At 43.5% G+C, this 16,434-nt stretch overlaps 1 protein-coding gene across 8 annotated transcripts in view; it reads right to left on the bottom strand.

Annotated features, from left to right (window-relative positions):
* Positions 1-244: 244 nt before the first annotated feature.
* The window catches only part of rnf220a (ring finger protein 220a), a 112,481-nt gene continuing 96,291 nt past the window's right edge, over positions 245-16,434 (bottom strand). For 3 of the 8 annotated variants that reach the window (XM_060874042.1, XM_060874047.1, XM_060874050.1), the window contains 9 exons: positions 15,836-15,957; positions 15,136-15,262; positions 10,460-10,556; positions 10,275-10,361; positions 10,116-10,171; positions 9,834-9,933; positions 4,410-4,518; positions 3,572-3,646; positions 245-1,952 (listed from right to left, as the gene is read on the bottom strand). In XM_060874042.1, the coding sequence (XP_060730025.1) occupies positions 1,881-1,952; positions 3,572-3,646; positions 4,410-4,518; positions 9,834-9,933; positions 10,116-10,171; positions 10,275-10,361; positions 10,460-10,556; positions 15,136-15,262; positions 15,836-15,957 (845 nt within the window). In that variant the 3' untranslated portion in view covers positions 245-1,880. Of the gene's footprint in view, positions 1,953-3,571; positions 3,647-4,409; positions 4,519-9,833; positions 9,970-10,115; positions 10,172-10,274; positions 10,362-10,459; positions 10,557-15,135; positions 15,263-15,835; positions 15,958-16,434 lie in introns of all 8 variants that reach the window. The other 5 variants (XM_060874045.1, XM_060874048.1, XM_060874041.1 and 2 more) reach the window with 3 other exon arrangements.

Genomic DNA, 16,434 nt, shown 5'->3' with positions numbered 1-16,434 from the left:
ATTTAATTACCGTCAAATGAAGTTTACAAACGGGTAAGACACGTACCATTTCCAAGAATTATACAAGGACACAATCAGCTCACACAATTGTCTTGTGCAATTTTTTTTAGCACGGGGACAGGACCTTTTTTTTTTTCTCCAAACAAGAAATTTAAAAAGGGTTTCTCATCTCTGATCAATAATCTCATACATTTAAACTGTTATGGACAGCCTCTTGTCTTCTATGAAGCTTGGCAACTCCAAGTGTTGAAAAATTGAAAAGTGGTTTATTTACAGAATTGAGACAGCCATAAATCTCACTAACGGTGCAAATAATATGAGGAAAAAATAAAAAGGAAAGGGGGGAAAAAAAAAGAGAAAAATAAAAAAAAAAAAGAAATGCAACATTTGACCATTTATTGTGGGACTGGGATCAGCACTTTGCTTTCTTTTCTTGAAACCTTTTCCCCCTTGTTTACATCAATACAGAAAAGAAAAATCACAATATATATAGTTGTACAAATACAAAAGTACACCATGTCACTCCTGGAGAGAGCGGAGGGATCAGGCCATCTGCCAATCATCCAATCCAATCCGTTCCTTCTTGTAGGAAGAAAGGAAAAGCATTGTTGTCTTCCACAATGAGGCTGTATGATCTGAACATATCCCGAAAACAAGGGGATGCGAAGCTTTTTTTTGTGTTTTTGTTTTGTTTTATAACCCATCTTAGCAAGGATGAACAGAATCACACCTTTCTTAGGCATCTGCTTGCAGAAAACTGATTTCTGTTGTCACTTGAAAGGATCATCAGGGTGCTTAACAGTTTAAAATTTAATCAGTCTTTCTGATATAAAAAAAAGGGAAAAACAAAAACAAACAAACAAAAAACGATGAGCTCGCTTACTTTAAACTTGAATCTACAGTATATACCGTATATCAGAGTTGAAAAAAAAATGTACAGCCTAAACCTTTAAAGCCTAGTTTGAGTACTTCATTATTAATATTATTAAATTTCTTCCTGTACAATGAAATACAACTTCAACCTCAAGACAACAACATCTGTTTAAAAATACAGAGGGATTTCTTTTTCCACAAAGATTGAAACATCAGCCCCTCCCTCACCCACCCACCCGACCCCCGGCCCCAACTAAAACTGCGATATATACTTGTGTGTCATTTTTTTGAGTGTGTGTGCATGTTATGCATGTGTATACAAGTGTGTTCTCTAGGTCATTTACTCACAACACCGTAAACATACAAGACTATAATACATGTGCTTGCACTGATTCATTGAATTTGGTTGACGTCACTAGAACACCACAAAAGAAGTGAAAATCGGTGGGGGGGTTATTGGCAAGGTGGGAGAAAAAACACAATGACAGTTTGAAGAAAAGGATGAAAGGGACAGAAGGGTGAAGGCTAAACTATCAGCAGTTTCTTTATTATTTTTTTTCTGTGTTTTTTCTTTTTTTTCCCTGTCGGGATGAAGGGCTGAAGCTCCCAGCTGAAGACTATCTCGTAGGCCTTGCTGAGAGGGATCCCACCAACATGCACACACAGACACACAAACACACACTCCATCGTAGCAGATGGTGGGTGTGTGTCAAAGCGAAGCGGGGAAGTGGGCAGCAGCGTTATGGACTTGCACCGTAACATGGAGCACCACAAGGGGGCAGAGTCAGAGGCTGGGCAAGAAGTGGGAGGCGCGTCTCACTCACAGGGAAATACTGAGTCTATACATAGTCCTTACAAGTCCCTGTGCAGTTTGCTGCTACATCAGACGCTCCTTGTTAATATCGGCACACGACTCTCAGTCTGGAAGAGGAAACTGTAATCCACCGGAACAGAATAGACAAAAAAAGGAAAATGGGGGAAGAATCTGGACGCTGATGCTGACTTGTTCACAAGTACACACGTCGGAGGTCTCCTGGTGATGTGATGGTGTTGCACTGTGGACACAGTTTCTTATTTCCCTGTTAAAGAGAAAAAAGAAGAGAAAACTGTCAGTTGGCTGTCTAAATGAAGCCGCAGTATAAATTAAATGGTGAAATGATGTGATGGTTAAGAAAACGAATAGGAAATCCTCTACAAGTATAGAAGACATATGCTCATGTCAGTGAGCACTGAGTCTTAGCCATTGCACAAACACTAGACTTTAAAGCAGACACAGCAGGAGGATATCATTCCCCACTCCAAAAATAAATAGATAAATAAACCCACGTCTTTAGCACTAATAAAGTCTGTGTTTAAGGAGCGCACACACACACATACAGCCAGTACACCTTACGAAGCCCAACCGAGGCAAAGTGCTATATTCCCACATATTAAACATGAAGAAACAGCCTACTGTGGTTCTGTGCCATCATTTTACATAGCAGGCACCGGGCGAGGGACACGGATGTGTACATAGTAGCACGAGAGTGAGGAATTTCTATAATCTCTACACCACTACTTCTAGCGTCCAGTCTTCACATATCTATGTCACAGCCAGAGGTTTAACCTTTCTGCAGCGGACAGACAAGATCGGTTGAGAAGAAGCTGAGCAGGAGAGATCTAGCCCAGGTGAGAGAACACACAGCTGTGAGCAAACACAGGTGTCTGGAAGCAGTGCACGCCATCTCGAGACCGTCACGCTCTCGGTGACTTTCAAGCGTGTAAAAAGAATTTATGCCTCTGTGTACTGCACAAACATCCACACGCTGTCCAACACCTCACTTGGTTTCTTTCTCTTTCAACTGAAAATGCAGCTTTGTTCCACTTTATAAAGTTGAATTATGGAGTGCCGTCATCAGAGGCTACAAAGCCAGAGTACTTCTTGTACACTTACCGCAGTAACACTGTCACAGTCTTGATAGCAGTACCAGTATAAGCCTGGTTCCCCCCACATCCACTACCTTTCCCCAGAACCACAGGGTACTGCGTGTTTAATTTGGTTCCTTTGTTCTAGCGAGGCAGGGGTTACCTGTATTTAACGAGTGTGTGAGGCGTGGGCTCCTCGGTTAGCCCTGTCTGTAACCAAATTACACACATTTACTTTGATCGAGACGCAAGGAGCCCCAGCGTGCTGCCTTTTATTGCCGCCTTAAGGCAGCGGTTTTAATGCCTGCATTAGTAACAAGCCTTTGTGGCAGAGTGGGCTCACCGCACACACACTTCTCTGATCCCTCACTCTTTACCTTCATCAGTGTGGTGGACACAGAGGGCCTTGTGAGAGGAGCAGGCAGGAAAAAGGGCTGATTTAATACAATGTGTATTGGAAAAGAAAAAAAAAAAAGAAAAAAAAAAAGGCTACGGCTGGGAAGCATTTATTAATTGCTTCCTCGTGTAGCAGCGGAACACGCTGATGGACTCATGAGGGGAACTGCTGAAAGCAGCTTAGTGCACTGGAGAGATGCAAGTGTGTGTGTGTTTACAAATTAATGAGTTCCATCAATCAGACAACCAGCACCGTTACTCGGTGACCGATTCTACTTTCAGATTTTTACGGAAAATGACTAGTGAACAAAGGGTAATGGAAGGGTGTCTGTTACAGCCATGATGTGGGTTACTGGGTAACAAGAAGTGTATACTGTACGAGGCCAGAAATTCTCACCAGAGTCCTAAGCCAGCATTCTTCACAGTGGACATGCCAACACTGGATGGAGGTGAGGGGCGCTGTGTAGGAGTCCTGCGAAAGAAATACGTCGATTTTTATTTTATGCTAATTGAAAAAACATTAGTATGTACAGCAGATGAACAATTCTAGTACTCGGGTACGATAAAAAGCACATGTGCCACCCAGAGACACAAAAAAACTCAAGCAGTAACTCAGGGTCTGGACAGATAATTATCAGAATGGCTCCTTAAACACATGTTTATTCCTTATTAGAAAACCGCACCCCATAATTACTTGAGCGGTGATCAAAGAGGTGGAACGAGCAGGGAGGTCTGTTTTAGTCTACTAGAGCAGCAGGTGGCAGTAGACCTCCACCGATAACCACCACTGTGAGTCATTAAAAATACAAGGATCCAGCTGGAGGACTGGAGACTTGTAAAGCGTGAATGAAAATGCATAATTGCTCCGGCTTATTCGGAACAACGTGTGATGGGAACAGATGATGGCAAATCACGTCAGTACCACTCGAGTGCTTAGACCCATCAATACGTGCTCTGTCCTGATGGTTTAGAGAAGCAGCTTCGGAAGATAGGAACATGTCAGAAATGTGGCCAGAAGTTGAACAGATTTAAAACACTTAGCAAAATGCCACAGAGTATGATCTATTTTACCAAATTCTGCAGCAAACCGCTGAGACTACAAATTTTTGTCTTGCAAACTGTCTACAGAGTCACTGTAGCCTTATGAAGCATGACTAGGAAATACAATCTCTTAGCAGGCATCACTGTGCTTTCATTCCTCTCTCGCTTATAGAGAGACATAGACGCTTTCATACCATGCAGATCAGACACTTGTATCTGTCTCCTCTAAGGATCTGCTTCTCCAGTTCTCGGATGCGAGCCTTCAGAGCTTCCAGTGTGGTGCCTGTGGAATCCTCTGTGATTCTAGATAGAGAAAAGAAGAAAAAAAAAAAAAACACCACAAAACTCGCGGTCAATCCAACTGCCACACCAAACATATGTAAGACTATCCAATGCAGACCAAAGTTTAAAGACATGGGGGAAAAAATCCTAGGAAATACATTTCAAAACTTAGTCATTTTTTTTATTGCGTTTTCATTTTCTAAACATCTCCATTTTTCAGATTTTCTTCAAATCGTATGAAACTCTCCATGTCAGTCTTCACTATATGATCATTGTTAAGCAGAGTCTGAATCCACTAAACCTCTCTCCTCACCTCTACCTCTCCATCCCCAGACCTGACTACTCATGAATGCCCATGGGCTGGTGAATGTACATTTAACACTGTCGGTAGCATATGAACTCGCAATAACTAAATCGATGTGGGTGCCATTGATTGGGTGACGCCTTGCTTGGCGGGACGTTTATGGTGATCCGCTCATTTTCCAGCCAGATGGAGCGCTGATCTACGGTATCGATCGCTCTGGCGTTCTCTCCGGCACTCTCCCTACGATTAGTGCCTGTTCCGTTCCGCCGCTTTTCCGATAGCGTCGTTTATTACGTGTCTGCGTCAGCCCTCGGTGAGGACTCGTCTAGCTTCCACACAAACAAGGTATACAAGATGTAAATCAGGTGGGGGGCAGTAAGAGGGGAAAGAACAATTACGGACTGCAGCTCTTCTACAAGACTAAATGGAAAGAGTGATGCTTATGCAGGTGAAAGGGATCGTCGGGTTCCTCAACACCCCTTGAGACTGAGTAGTAGCAATCAAGTCATCAAACAAATGCATAAATAAAACTTATTCTTGTCTGAAAATGTCTGTTAACAGAAGTGGCCAGTGTGCCACTTATTGTTAACAACTGCTTTTAAGGCGAAAGTAATATAAACTGCTAAACAATAATCTCTCAACTTGAATCGATTTCTTAATAAGGCTTTCTGGGTTAATTGTGATAAAAGCAAAGTGAAGATAAAAGCAGTACATCAGTGAGAACCATATTGGATAAATATAGATACAACAAAAACGCATCCCACGATCACCTAGAACATGATGAAGGCAACCACCTATACGCATTGTCAGCAAAAATAAATAAATAAATTATATATGTGTGTGTGTGTGTATATATATATATATATATATATATATATGATTACTCAAAGACACTCAAAGCGTGTTAAATAAAAACATCAGCTCAAGCTGTGATTGATATTCCAGTCCAGTTTGAGGGATCCCAAAAGGCACGATTATATTAGGTATCTAACAGTCAGTCATATTTATGTGGCTACTTAAGCAAATCCATCAGCTTGCTCTTTTAAAAACCATATCTTCTGCTACTGTAAACTATAATAAAAGGGGAGGTTATAAAATGTTCATTGTATTAGCACATGCCTAGCTTAGTCTCCACACTCACTTGGACTGGATGAAGACCTTGAGCAAGGAGAGCCAGCTGTACATCTGGCAGACCGGACCGACCGGTGGTCAGCTACTCGCTAACCTACAATCAGCACAGGGACCATAAAGCTTTAAAACTCCTCTTACTGGTGGGCAGCTTGTAAAAAAGCATTTAGCCTTGATTAGCGTGCTTGCTTATAAAGCAGATAGAGGACTGTGTGTGTGCGCCGCACTCCATGGCCGCTGTTATCGCTGCGGCTGTGCAGAACTTTTTCCCCCCAATAAAGTACAACCCCTCTCACACGGGGCCACAACACCATGAATATTCATTAGGATGAGATTTATAGAAAACCACATTTTAAAATGCCTTTAATTCCTCTGGGCAATAAAAGGTTTTAATCCTTCTTCGTGTGCAGAGAGGTGGAGCAGACGGAGCAGCGAGCGCGACTTTACTGTGAGTGCAGACGCATGCACGATTGACGGGTCAGGATGAGCTCACTCAGATTCAGAAGAAGAAAAAAAAGTCCCCCGCTGCACGGAAGCAAAAACATAAGATGGGGTCTGAACAGAGACATTAAAAAGGCACTCATCAGACGATACACTTAACGCATTTTACTTATCCTACAGTGGTGTACAAGAGTATATCAGGGCAACGTGTACGTCTGGTCAAAATGTATTCAAACATGCTTTGATATTATATTAGACAAAAAGAATAAGAACATGATGTAATTTAGATCGTGTCCATAATGGGAACGACTTTTTGAACTCGCACAGCAGTAATGTACAGAGACTGTTCACTCTTTATCGTTAGCCCTCAGAAGCAAGTCTGTGAACAGACGAAAATAGACTACTGAAGCCTGGACTGGTTGTTCACTAAAAAAAACAAAACAAAAAAAAAACAGTTGAACACTTTACAGGGCGCTTGATTTAAAACAGATGCACTGATGCCAACAGCTCAGTACTAGGAAATGATGATAACCTTCTGAAGGCTTTGGACAGTGTGAAAAAAAAGAACAAGTTTGCATTTAATTCAGTAGCAGGCCAGTTGTAGAAATCTGAGACACTGGAGGCACAAAATTCATCACATATCCTTGTCTGACCCCTAATCACTCTCTCACACACACACACACACACACACACACACACACACACAATCCCACCATGTAAAACCAAGCACACTTCCTCCTCTCCCTCTCGTAACCATTCACAATGAATCACTATAACTAAACTCGACAAATCTCATTTTCATTGCAGATTGAAAAGCATGCATCTCACAAACAGTGTAGGGAGGGGGGATAGTTTTTTTTTTGTGTGTGTGTGTGTGTGTGTGTGTGTTCTCTGTTAGAGTGGAATCATTCAGCTCCTTGTCTGGCATCTTAAAAGTGCACTCAGATTAAGGCCCTTCACTTTAGGAAATTGGAAATAACATCATTGCACGGCTTTACCCATATGTTTGAATTTGGGGCTTGAGGCCAGCTCTTAGGATGTGGAGAATTCTGTAACAAAGAAAAGTTTCAGAAATGTGAGCTCTATCCTTTTGTCTTTAATCGACGCAAACGTTTTGTATAAATCTCAATTCTGGGCATATAATCACTTCTATTACGTTAGGAAATGTAGCACAGGAAACCCAAAAAAAACACCAATTACAGCTGTGCTAAAGGAAAAGCAAAAGCAAGCCCTGATCTTTCTGCTAAACATCCCCCTTCTTATGACCTCTCAGCGCTTGATTAATGACATCATCATCACGGAGTTGTGTGCGCTGCTCCTTCAGTAATGTGATATGGTGTAACAGCTGGTGCGTCGAGACTGAGGAAGCGCTGTGTAGAGACGCTCACTGTCATGGAGATAGATAGATGGGGACAAGGCGCAGCCGTAAGGAAATATTGTGGGAGATATTAAATAAACACGTGTGTCTGTCTGTGTGTGTGTGTGTGTCTCTCTGGAGCTATGCGCTAAACTAATAGAGAAAGGTTACTTGAGGAAGGCTGCTCTCTTCCTCCTCCTCTGCCTTAACTTCAAACAGCTGAGGTGATTCATACTCCAGCAGGATAAAACACTTAATGCTCCCCCCGAACACGCACGCTCGGTCTAGCTTAAACATCTAGCTGTTGTGTCTGTGTGTGTGTGTGTGTGTGTGCGCGCGAAAGAGTGCAAGAGGGTCTCGGTGGAGAAAGTGATGAATCAATCTAAGCTGTCACGCTTCTGCTGCACCACTTAGGAACAGTGTTCTGTCCGTCTTCATCCTCCCACTCACATACCCGCACTCTCTCTCGTCCTCTCTCTCTCTCTCTCTCTCTCTCTCTCACATACGACTGGAGAAAGGTGATCTCGACCACGCTTACTAACACGTTCGTTTCCACAGATATTGGCTGTCTGTCACATTGAACATGCATAATATACAATTTTCCTCCAAAATGCAGAGCTTCAACAGCTCTTCCCAAATGGTCAAACACGTGCACTCTGCGACTGTCACAGAAGATGTGCATCAGATAAACACAATCTCTCTCCCCCCACACACACACACAAACGGAAACGACATGCTTCCAGCGTGCTGATGGGAGAAATCAATTGTGCTGGCTTTGCTCTGCCTATTCACCAGTTCTCAGCTCTGATATTTAATATGAAGCTCAGAGATGGGCAGCCACGCACAGCAGATTGATTCGGCCGTACTGGGCAGCTCTCCCATGAGTAGAGCGGTCGGAACGAGTGAGCAAAAAAGAGAGGTGGTGAAGAGTATGGAAAAAAAAAAATAATGAAGGGAAAGAAGTGTACGAGTGTAAGGAAGGAAAAATTATGTGTGTATAAGGATACCTAAGCGATCTAATTCAAGGCTCTGTAAGTACTTTGCTTCTCTCTCGCTACCAAGTGGAGGAAATTGCGATTGCAGTTATGGATAAGCTGCAAATAAGTGTGAAGCACAAAATATGTTGGGATGAAAATGAGCAAACAGTCCATATGTGCTGTAATGGGTTAATTACCATTGTACGCTTTGCTGTGTATCTATAAGCTGGGCAACCATAATGTCGGTGTAGAATACCATAATAATGGAAGATTCCGTTTGTATATTTGTTTTCCCATTATATATGATATAAGAATGTAAAGGATGGGGACAACACGAAACAAATATACAAACTGAATCTTCCATACACAGACACACACAGTTGTGCTCTGACCCCAATTACCCATGCAGACAGGGTGGCACTCTCAGCCACCAGCAGAGGGAAATTGTTTTGCGGGTGCACTTGTCGAAGGAATATGGATGAGGACATGGAGATGAGGGTATTAAAGGGGCTGGCCTTTTCACATGAGCCAGGTTATTCAAATTCATCTTGTGCTCTGGGTAGCCTTCTTACCCACCTAGACCCTCTCTCCAAACTCAAGTCCGTACTCGCTTTGATTATTCCCTACCTACTGTATGGTAGGTGCTGTAAAACTCACTAAACATCAGCAGCAGACTGAACTCGGTTACGATTGTTCAGATGTTCGAATGTTGCATGTTTCTCCAAAATCTTCCATAAACTGATCTCACTGAAGTCTCGATCTTTTTTTCTAGACAGGCTCATTTTTAGTCTCCTCCTCCACCACTACTTCACACACACCTCATGCCCCACTACAACTAATAACAGCTGTTGTACAAGCACTGGAAAACTGTTGCATTAGCATTCTCAGTGTATCTCGGTAGTAGGGACAACCCTGGATCGATAGCACAAACTCCTCCCTGTGATCAAGACCGCACTAGAGAAATGAGCACATAAAATGCATCATTTATGACCAATCACCTCTAACACAAACTCATCTCACCCCAAGCTACACCAGCTAGTGGCAGGCCTCAAAAGGGACAGGACTGTCCGTGTGTGTGTGTGTGTGTGTGTGTGTGTGTGTGTGTATTTGTACTGAAGGCCACACTTACTTCTCAATCTCACTGTTTTTGCAGGTCCTGGGCACGGTGGATGTCGATGCAGAGCTGGCCTCCTGCTTGCTGCTCTCACCGTTGCTGGTGGACGGCATTTCTGCAGACACACACACACCTCCACGTAATGAGTGAACTGGGGGGAAAAACATTCAGTGACTTACAAACTACACACTACAACATTCATTCATATACAAGTGTGTCTCTTGTTTGAAATGCTCCATGGCTCAGGAGTTAGATCGAAGGCAAACTTCATGAAACTAGAAAGACGGTGATACTCACCATCGCTAGCCCACTTGGAGAACTCCGGCGTTATCCTGTTGGACGGCATGCCTCCGCTGTTAAACGGAACGAAGACATTCAAATCATTTAAATCACTGAGCTTAAAGATGATCGACGTACAATAAATAACAACAACGGTCCAAGACGGAGAGCACGTACTTTAAGACGGCGCCGCGGAGTGCCTCACGTTCTTTGGTCTCCCCTTGGTCCTCTCCGGAACAAGGAATGATATCTGCTTCAGTGTATCTGCACATGCTAGGTTAAAGAAAAACTGTTTTGCGCTATCGTTACACAGACACATTTCTGTGAATGCCCTTAAGCTGAGTGAGATTAGGGAAGGATACTGTGCTTTGCCGTACTCCAGGGTGTCGTCTCCGTCCACGTCCAGGTCGGCGTCGCTGTCGTGGCTCTCTTTTGCGCTGCACATGGCAAAGCCTGTTCCTGTTACAAACACATACATGTTGTGTTTCAACTGTGAATCGTGTTTAAGGTGAACATCTCTCTTTTGGCAAAAGTTGATATTAGGGTTCCACACAGACATCTGTTTAACTGGCAGAAAGTTATTTGTCTGGAAATTTCCCTGCAAAGCTAAACGATGCATGATGTTCTTGGATGGCTGTGCAATAAGCAGGATTTGAAGGAAATCTCTTGACTTTGGAGTACAAGGTTAGTTTTGCCTCCAGACAATCTGCTTTATTTTTTCTATAAGCAGCAGGTTTTTGATGTCCTTCACAAATCTGTTACAAATTTTAGTCATATTAATATTGGTTTAATGGTTTGTAGTTGATCAGATCAGTAAAACCAAAGAGACAAAAGAGACAATCAGACAAAGACCTCCTTCTTAAATAGCTCCTTAAATATTGGTTGTACTCTGTACATCACTTCCTTTATTTTTCTATATCATCTCTAACTCACTGCATTACATAATATCTGATCATCAAAGCCATATAATACAGCTTTAAACCTACAGCGAGTCCTTGTCCACTTTAAGTCCAGTCTCATTATAGAGGCCAGAGCAACATCAATTAAAAGCCCCAGCAACACACTGATTGGAGGCGACAGGGCTGTGGCTCCACTCTCCAGCGTCCCAGCCGGATTGAGGCACCCGTCACATAGAGAAGCCTGGTGCAGTGGAGCGCAGCACCTGACTGGCACCTCTATAAACCTGGTGATGAGCGCGCACACAAACTCCAGCCGTCGCCTTCAGCTCCAGTTAGGACAGGGAAGCTCCCAGAACATCCTGACAGGTTCAAAGGTCCTGGGTGCTTGGCTCTGTGTGTGTGATCTTGTGTGTGTGTGTGGGGAAAGAGAGGACTGCTGCCTCGTCTCATCCCACTGAGTGATGTTGGCGTGATCTCCATTCTGCGGTGCTGTAGAATGAAAGTAAGGAGTGGCAGCAGTAGGGCACATGCCCCCTCCCTCTACAGCTCTCTAAAGGGAGGCCGATGGGACAGAGAGGGGATAAAACGTGCTGCAAAGGCTCCCTAGTTTTTTTCTCTCCCTTTAACAACATGGTGACGATCAAATAAAAGGAAGCTTTTAAATTTTATTTGGTCCCTATGGCTGCGCTAGCATATGTGAACATTACCGTAGTTGAATAAATCTCCCTATTCCGACCCCATTGCTTGGTCGGGCCCAACAACTTGTAAGAAACCTTCTGTAGACTGCATTTGAAAGTGTGGCATGCTCTATTGTGTACAGCTCCACCCAAAATAACCTGCAAATGATGCGGAACTGTTAACGCACTGTGAAGATGTGGGAACAAGCAAATGTGAAAAGGCGAAAACAGACAAATAAATAGATTGTCCTGACCACTAATGGCAGAGAGGCCTGGGGAAGATGTAGCAGGCCATAAAGAGCCAAAAAGAAAAAAAAAAAATCTTTGTTAATCCATTCAATTGATTAAGCTGTGGATCCTGCATGGTGGTTGTTAATGCATGGATCGAGCCATGGCGTAGAAGCACTACAGATCCAGTGGGCACTAGGCAGAAAGAGCCAGTTTGAAGACAATCGTGTTTAGTATTTTTACTTCCCTATAACCTGGAATTATCAGACACAAATGGCCAAGTGTTATAGACGTTGTGTGAACAGCCTGTACGTACACACACACACACACACACACTGATAGGGAACGGTGTAGAAGCAAGCACATGGAACTAGGTGTGTTTGCAAATACAAGATTTTTAATACAATACTATTATCAGCGGCAGCAAATAGCTGATACAGATCCAAAACATGCTTCCTCACAATGACAAGGACACCCTGTAAGCTGCTACTGCAAGGTTAGGATGAGTTTAGCATGTAACGCTGTCTGTAAATGATATCTGTTGAGTGAAAATACATTAAGGAATCTTTTCTTTTTGTGGTGACACTTGGAACAAAACACACACCATCTATGCTCACCTATTAAAAAAAAAAAAAAAAAAAAAAGAATAAAAGTTACTCCATTTCCAATTATTTATAGTCTTACCAACATTTCTGCCATTTAATGTTACGAATTTCCGTCAATTTCCCTTCAGTTGCACGTTTACAAATCTTGGATTTGCCTAAGAAGCATGCCAAAGCAAATGCTTGGACAAATCTTGAAGCATGCCAAAGCAAACACCACTACACACACGAGACTGTGTGAGCGGTGCAGGCCTCAGTACCTGAGAGGTGTTGGAAGAGTCGCTGGGTTTCTACTAACTGGACCTGGCAGGCAATCTAATCTGTGCTGAAAAGGTCAGTGGCGCTCTAACTGCCTTTCAGCCGCATTATGCACGCTGCCGCATCGTATCCCTGCTACGACACCCCCCTCCACGCAACAACCCCCTCTACCCCAGGGGAGAGCATTTTCCTCCCACCCAGTCAACACACCCCCGATCGATGAAACAGCTCGTCCACACATAACAAGTAGCTTTATTGGTTAACTCTATGCTAGTCTACTACTAGCATAGAGGTACGTCAAATAAGCTCTGGAGCTCTACGATAAACACAGACACATGTAAGACAAAGCTCAAATGTCAGTGGCTTAGCCTCATGACTGACACCGGTCATGTGCATAAAATAAAACATGCTCTTTTTCTGTTCTAGACCTGCTCAAATGAATATTACGTGCTAATCTACATATGTCGTAGCTGACATTCCATGCTAATCTATATGTGTCTCTGCAGGAGATGGCAAAAAAAAAAAAAGGGACTAAAAGGAACAACTAAAAATAACACAGCCCTGCACACAGTCGACCCCTCTCTGTTTGGAGCAGAGGTCAAAGTTCACCTAATCAGAATGGCATTTAGCATGTCCCACTAGAAATAGGGAAGGGGGAGTACAAAGCCCATCTTTAAAGAAATAATTTACAAAGGCTTAAATCGTCCCATGTGCTTTGCGCTAAATCGCTATCTCTCTCAGCACATCTATCCCTCCGTCCTCTGTGACTGCCGTCTCTATCTGTTCATCAGCCTTACAGCTCTCCTAAGCCTGGGACACAGGAGGCCTGGAGCTCCAGCGCCCAAAACTGATCCGCTTCGATTTCTCTCCTCCCTTTCACCTTTTGTTCAGTTGAAAGTGCTTCCCCTTGGCTTTCTTCCTGAACCTTCAGAGAGATAGAGACACTGGAGCCGGAGGTTCTGAGCTGAGGGGCCTCTTATCCCATTGATGGCTCTCTTCATACCCCTCTATCTGCTTTCTCTCCTCCCCATTTTCCTCTCGCGCTCCTCTCTGGAGGGCTGAAGGGATTCCGCCACTTGGGTTTGTTGGCCGCATGAGGACTTTAGCTCAGAGCTTTCAAGGTAAATACAGGGGACTTTCAAGTGTTCTGGAGGCCAGTGAGCTCTCCCTTTCTCTCTCTGCATGGCTCCGGCTCTCTATCGCCGTCATTTCAAAGGCTGAAAATCTCCAGCACAGACCCTGAGCTGGTCACATTCCCAATTGATTTCAGCCACACTGGCTGTCTAGCTGGGACTGAGTTGATGCTAAGCTGTTTTCCCATCTACCCACGCTCACAGCTTTGTTATTCAGTTCCTTCCACTTGCGATCGAAGCATCTTGCCTCTGTTAAGAGCACTGAAGTTTACAAAAGGCCCCTAAGGAGAAGGAGAGGCTCTTCACAAAGGGTGTCCGTGAGGATAAAGCGGTATTGGGGTTTAGATGCTGAGGTAAACAAAGCGCAATCCATGCACCGTAACTAAGCTGTGCATGTTTTAAAAGCGTCACTTGAAGCACTGAACACAGAGCTGGCTTTTGAACTACGTGAACACTATACTGAACACTACAAGAAACCACCTAACTTAAGTGATGAGAGGATAAGAGTAACAAACTACTCCTGAGTTAGAAACCCATCAAGAGTGGTGAATTTTTTATGAACTAAGCTGGATTCTTTAAAAACTTTCTAAGACTGAAAGCGTAGACTCGGCCCGGGCAGTAAAGTGTGCGTGTGGCTCCTTTTCCCAGGTGAGCAGAGGTAGGCTGGGAGCTAGAATTGCATGGCTGCACATGCATGGCTGCACATGTTGTACTCTGCAGGTCACTGCTCCATTTCTCTCCCACAGTGCTGTGTGGGTCAATTGCACAGCTGAACGTGCTTTCTAACGGCTGTTTACTAAGCTTAACAGACCAGACCCTGCCACAGCTAACTGAGCAAGTCCTACTGAGCAAGGCCATCAAGTTTAAACCAACACAATTTTTATTTATATATATATATATATATATTTATTATATATTATATTATTATTATATTATTATATATATATATAAAAATTTATTAGGTTTTTTTTTTATTAAACAGTATGTTCTAGGTTCAAAATACACATTTGAACATAAATAAGAATAAGAGAATTTTTAATGCTCATTAGAGATACTAGGATGGCATGGTTTTCGTGTTTAAAAATGATCACACTGCTGTCATCTGATGATCGTACGCAAAACAATAATTTAGCGACCTAGTCAAGTTTTCATGGACTTGGACTTCCACTGGTGTAAAGACATGATGTACAGAACTCTTTGGATGGATGTAGAAGATAAACGGCTAAAATCTCAGCGCTTACCTCTGAAGCCTCCCTCCAGCAGAGAGGTCGCTCGGATCCTCTTCTGGCCGCACCACTCGTACTCTTCGAAGCGAGTGCCGTTCTCGCCTTCCATATCTGCCTGGTCGTCCTCTATGCCGCCTTCCCTCTAAGAAAACAAAACCGTGAGAAAATGTCCGTATACATTAAATTAGTAAAAGTTTCTTGCTTGCACATCTATTTCTTCGAATATCTATTTGGTCTGAGGTGAATAAGAGGCAAAACGCATGCAGTGCACCAAACCCTAACACCAAGAGTGCATTAGTAATGCTAGAGCTACTGGATTAGAGAAGAATGGATGGGTAGGTGCTGCATCCTGAACCACTTGAGAAGCTACCAGAACACAGTACACCTACTTTAAAAAAAAAACTCTTAAGCAGGTTCAGGAAGCCACCCTCTCCAAGCCGTTCGTACGTTCTACATGAGTAAGTAGTGCAGAAAGAAGACGACTCCTTTCAGGAAAGAATGATCGCCGTACGACTTCCCCTGGATACGGTCATGTGACTGCTTTGACTGCTGTGACTGTATAGTTTGCATCGGACGTGATGCTTTGTGATGCTTTTTCTGAGCTTGTGTAATATTGTTGCAGAAGTTGACGTCCAGGGAAAGGAGCAGGCAAGGAAGAGACAGCGTGAACTCTAAAGATTCAGAGGCTCTGCAAGGCCCGGGTTTGAGAGGCTACCTTTAACAGACACTCTTCCACATGCTTATTCATTTCCTCAACTGTTCCTTCCAGCGGAGCGCTGCACAGCGGACATACCTGTCCATCCTCTGGCTTCCGTCGCTTCAGCTTGCCGATCCGAGCTGCGAGAGACAGAAAGGAAGACGGAAGGGAGAGTGCGGTTATCATCAAATTATCTCGTGCTTTCAGCAGACGAGATCAAACAGCCGAGTTACAAATAATCACGGGATCACGGGCGATATGCATAATTGTGTTATGATGTGGAATAGTTTTGGAATAGTTTTGATCCCACAAAGGAGCCAAACCGACAAGAGCTCTGAGGTCAAACTAGGAGGCTCCCTGAGCAGATCTGATCAAATCTGTTCAACTGAGGCTGGTCATGCTAAAGAGCTGGTGGTGTAGACCCTGATAACATGCCATGCCACTCATCTGTGTGACGCATGCAGGAGGAAGCGGGGTGGGAGGTGGGGTGGGGAGAGTTTCTCTACCGGCGCGCGTGTAATTAGAAATTTAACGTAGCAGAACAGAGCCCATTGCGCCGTAAGTCTCTGTCGCTTTTCCTTAACTGCAAATGGCGTGTGGGGACATTAATTTTTAGG

Source organism: Tachysurus vachellii, chromosome 7, assembly GCF_030014155.1.
Source record: "Tachysurus vachellii isolate PV-2020 chromosome 7, HZAU_Pvac_v1, whole genome shotgun sequence".
Lineage (NCBI taxonomy): Eukaryota > Metazoa > Chordata > Actinopteri > Siluriformes > Bagridae > Tachysurus > Tachysurus vachellii.
The sequence above is the reverse complement of the archived record's forward strand: the minus strand, read 5'-3'. Positions and strand labels throughout refer to the sequence as shown.